Raw genomic sequence first — 3,737 nt, 5'->3', positions numbered from 1 at the left:
GAAAGACTGCGCCAAAAAAAAAAAAAAAAACTCACATCAGGCATGTGTGCATGACTCAAAATCCTGAGAGGAGAGTAGAGGAGAAGGGATTGCAGCATGGCCATCCTATGGGGGGAGTGTTATATCTCACTATTTCTCTGTCTCTGCTGAGCACATGCACCATAAAACAAAAACGCTCTCTAAAAATAAATAAATAAGATAAAAAGAAGAAATTCCTTAAATTACGAGAAAATTGCTTGAGAAATTTTCTGTGCTCTCCAGCATCACCTTTTCTTCTCCATAGACTCATTATCATTAGCCTATATGCTTCTTATTAAAAAGAAAAATTCTCATAACACAACACCCAAATGCAGCAATCACCTGATTTCCTAGAACTCTTCTGTGTTCTGTCTATGCTCACTCGCCTGGCAAACTTTACTATTCTCTTGGCTTGAAATGCTAATGGCATCATCATGGAGTGCTACCCTGAACTGCATACTTGCATGACTAACAACTTACTCAATATCTTCCCTCGGAATCTAATACAGTTCTGAAGGACAAATTTGTACTCCCTTCCAAAAAATCTGTTCTTACGAATCTTTCTGATTTCAGTAAATAGTAACTCCATCTGTCCCTTTGTTTGCTGATCCTTAAACCTTGTTGCCTTCCCTAACTCTTCTCTTTTTCATATCCTACACCTCATCTACCAATTGTTGTTTCTAATATGAAAATATATTCAGAATCTAGCCACCTTTCAGCCTGTCTACTTGTAACCTCTTTACATCCAAGCTACCACTACTCTCTTATCTGCATTATTTCTTGGCCTGCTTCCCAAAATTGATTCTCAAAACAGCAAACTAGAGTGATCCTTTACAGTTTCTTCTCTGTAATGGTTTCTTATCTCCCTTAGTAAAATTCAAAGTGCTCAGAATCACCCACAAAGCACTACACAATCAGTTCCCTTACATCTCCACCCTACACCTCTGGTCCCGCTACATTTATTTCTTTATCATATCTCCTATGACACTTCACCCCCTATTCACTTTGCTATGGCTGTCTCGTGCCTTCTCTCTCATACACACACACACACACACATACACACAGAGCACATGTCCCACCTCATGGCTTTAGCACTTGCTCTTTTTCCTTCCAGATGGATATGTCTGAGCCTCATTACACTCTCAGGTCTTTTCTCAAGTTCACTTTCTTTTCTTTTTTCTTTTTTTCCCCTCGAGTTTACTTTTTTTTTTTTTTTTGAGAGTTTTTTTTGATAGGGCACATGTGCTCACCAGAAAGACAGAGAGAGACATAGAAAGTGAGAAATCACCCCCCAGGGGAGATGGACACGCTGCAGTCCCTTTTCCTCCATTCTCCTCTCGGGATCTTGGGCACACATACACACGCTCCCGGCGTGAGTTTAAGCCACCAGGCCCGAGACTCAAACCACGGTCAACTACATGGGAGCCCAGCGACATAGCCACTACGCTAACTGCTGGTCCCAACTTCACTTTCTTTTGTATCCTACCTTAAAACTCAACCTCTTGACCCTCCCATGAATTATTTTTCTTCTCAGCACTTAATTACTATCTGACATCTATTTGTTGTATTTGTCAGCTATTGCTCTGCCCCCAGAACTGTTACCTCTATGACAGTAGCATTTCTCATCAGTTGTGTTCAAAGATATTGCCCCTAGTATGTGAAGTAGGGCTGGCATGTAATAGGGGCTAAACGAATAGTTGATGAATGAATGAATGGACTGGAGTATTGCAATATACCATAGGAAAAAAGTGATTCAAAACTTGTTCAAAAGTTGACTGATAGAAGTGGACTTTAAAATGGTTTTATATTATGCTGTTGGTACATTTGTTTTCTTCTTTATGGTTTAAAGTCTGTCATTAGAGTTTGCTTATACCATTAAAACCATACTATTTAAAATTAGGTATGCCAAAGACCTTTGGCCTTTTGGTTTAATCAAATTGGAATTCTCATTCTTGATCTATTTCAAAACAACTATTTCAGAATAGTGTTTGTTAGATATTTAGAAGGATCTAGCACTGCACAACACAATCTTCAATCTCAGCAATGAACAAAATGATTAACTTTTGAGATTTGCTTTCTGCTTTAAGACTACTTATTAGCTCTCTTTGTTTCCTAAAATTTATTACTCAAAATATATTCATACATTTCTTCATCATCTCTAAATGTGGCCTGTGTGAAAATATGTCTGCTTTCAGTAGAATGTATATTTACAATGCTTTACCTTATTTGAAACACAAGCTTAATAATACAATGGGAGAAAATGTATCATACTTCATGTTCCTCATTTTCACCATGTAGAAATTTGGTCAGATTTATTCATACATTAATATACTTAATACCTACTATGTAAAAGACAAAGGATGTGCAACAGTGAATAAGCTGCCTTTCCCTTGTGGCATTTAAGATCTGGTAGAAACATATACTCAAAGGCTCATATGAGCACATTGTACACCATAAATATCCATAATTTTTGTCAGCTTATATCTCAGTAAAACTGAGGGTGAAAACAGTAGTTATTGGAAGGCATACCAAAATTCTCTGCTTTGAGAATCATATGGACCTGAATTGGTGTCTCAGCTCTGCCACCTACTGACTGTATTGCTTTGTGCAAACATTTCACATTTATAGACCTCAATTTATATATCTTATAAAAGGGGGAAATTGTACCTACCACATTAGCTTTGAGGCCGTGCACTTAGCATAATGCTTGGCAGAGAAAACTTTCAATAAATATGTTTTATTGTAGTTTTTAGGTGCTTAATTTTAAGCATTTTATTTAGGGGTCATTGAATGATCTGTACCACTTTTTCTCTCTTCTCCCAGTTGGACCATAAGGGTCATCTGTATTTTGGAATGTTCAATCTTGTGCTAACATGAAGAAACTAGTAGTAATTCTGTAAAACAGTTATTTCAAAACTTTTCTTCATAATATATTTCCAGTTTAGTTTTCTTTACTTTCTAAAATGATTGCCCTCAAACTCCAAGTATATAGGAATCATTTGGGTTTTTATAGAAACTGCATAGTCACACACAGTGCCTAGATCTGGGTTTCTACTACCATTCTATAAAAAAGGAAACCAGGACTCTCTGGAGAAATGGCTGATTTGGGGCTGGGAATGAAGAATAAAAGATGAGCTGGAACATATTATAGTATCAGAAAGTAAGGAAGTGCTAGAAAAACCTAAGGAATGGGAGTATGTCAAAGGGACACAAGAGCCAACCTGAAAGATCTCTCAATGATCCAAGTAAAACAATTTGAGCAACAAAATAAATAATGTAGTATTTGATTATGACCCAATTTTTTTAAAAAAAGTGCATACCCCTATATAAATTGAGACCTTCCCAGGGAAATGAGAATTGAACAACATTCTACAAAATGTCTGACTACTACTCCTCAAGCTGTCAAGATCATGAGGAAGAAAAAGAAGACTGAGAAACTGTCACAGACTATAGGAGACTAAAGAGACATGACAATTAAATGAAATGTTGATTATACTCCAGAACAAAAAGACATTAGTGGGAAAACTAGTGTAATCCAAATCCCAGGGAAATGAGAATTGAACAACATTCTACAAAATGTCTGACTACTACTCCTCAAGCTGTCAAGATCATGAGGAAGAAAAAGAAGACTGAGAAACTGTCACAGACTATAGGAGACTAAAGAGACATGACAATTAAATGAAATGTTGATTATACTCCAGAACAAAAAGACATTAGTG

General features: G+C 36.7%; 1 protein-coding gene across 1 annotated transcript in view; it reads left to right on the top strand.

Moving 5' to 3' along the window:
• The window catches only part of LOC102497264 (transmembrane gamma-carboxyglutamic acid protein 1-like), a 95,772-nt gene extending 92,247 nt beyond the window's left edge, over positions 1–3,525 (top strand). The window contains exon 4 of the mRNA XM_014583702.2: positions 3,365–3,525. Within this exon, the coding sequence (XP_014439188.1) occupies positions 3,365–3,379 (15 nt within the window). The 3' untranslated portion in view covers positions 3,380–3,525. The remainder of the gene's footprint in view (positions 1–3,364) is intronic.
• The last annotated feature ends 212 nt before the right edge of the window (positions 3,526–3,737 follow it).

The sequence above is a fragment of the Tupaia chinensis genome, unplaced genomic scaffold (genome assembly GCF_000334495.1).
Source record: "Tupaia chinensis unplaced genomic scaffold, TupChi_1.0 Scaffold144599_1, whole genome shotgun sequence".
NCBI lineage: Eukaryota > Metazoa > Chordata > Mammalia > Scandentia > Tupaiidae > Tupaia > Tupaia belangeri.
This window is presented reverse-complemented; position numbering and strand designations above follow the sequence as displayed.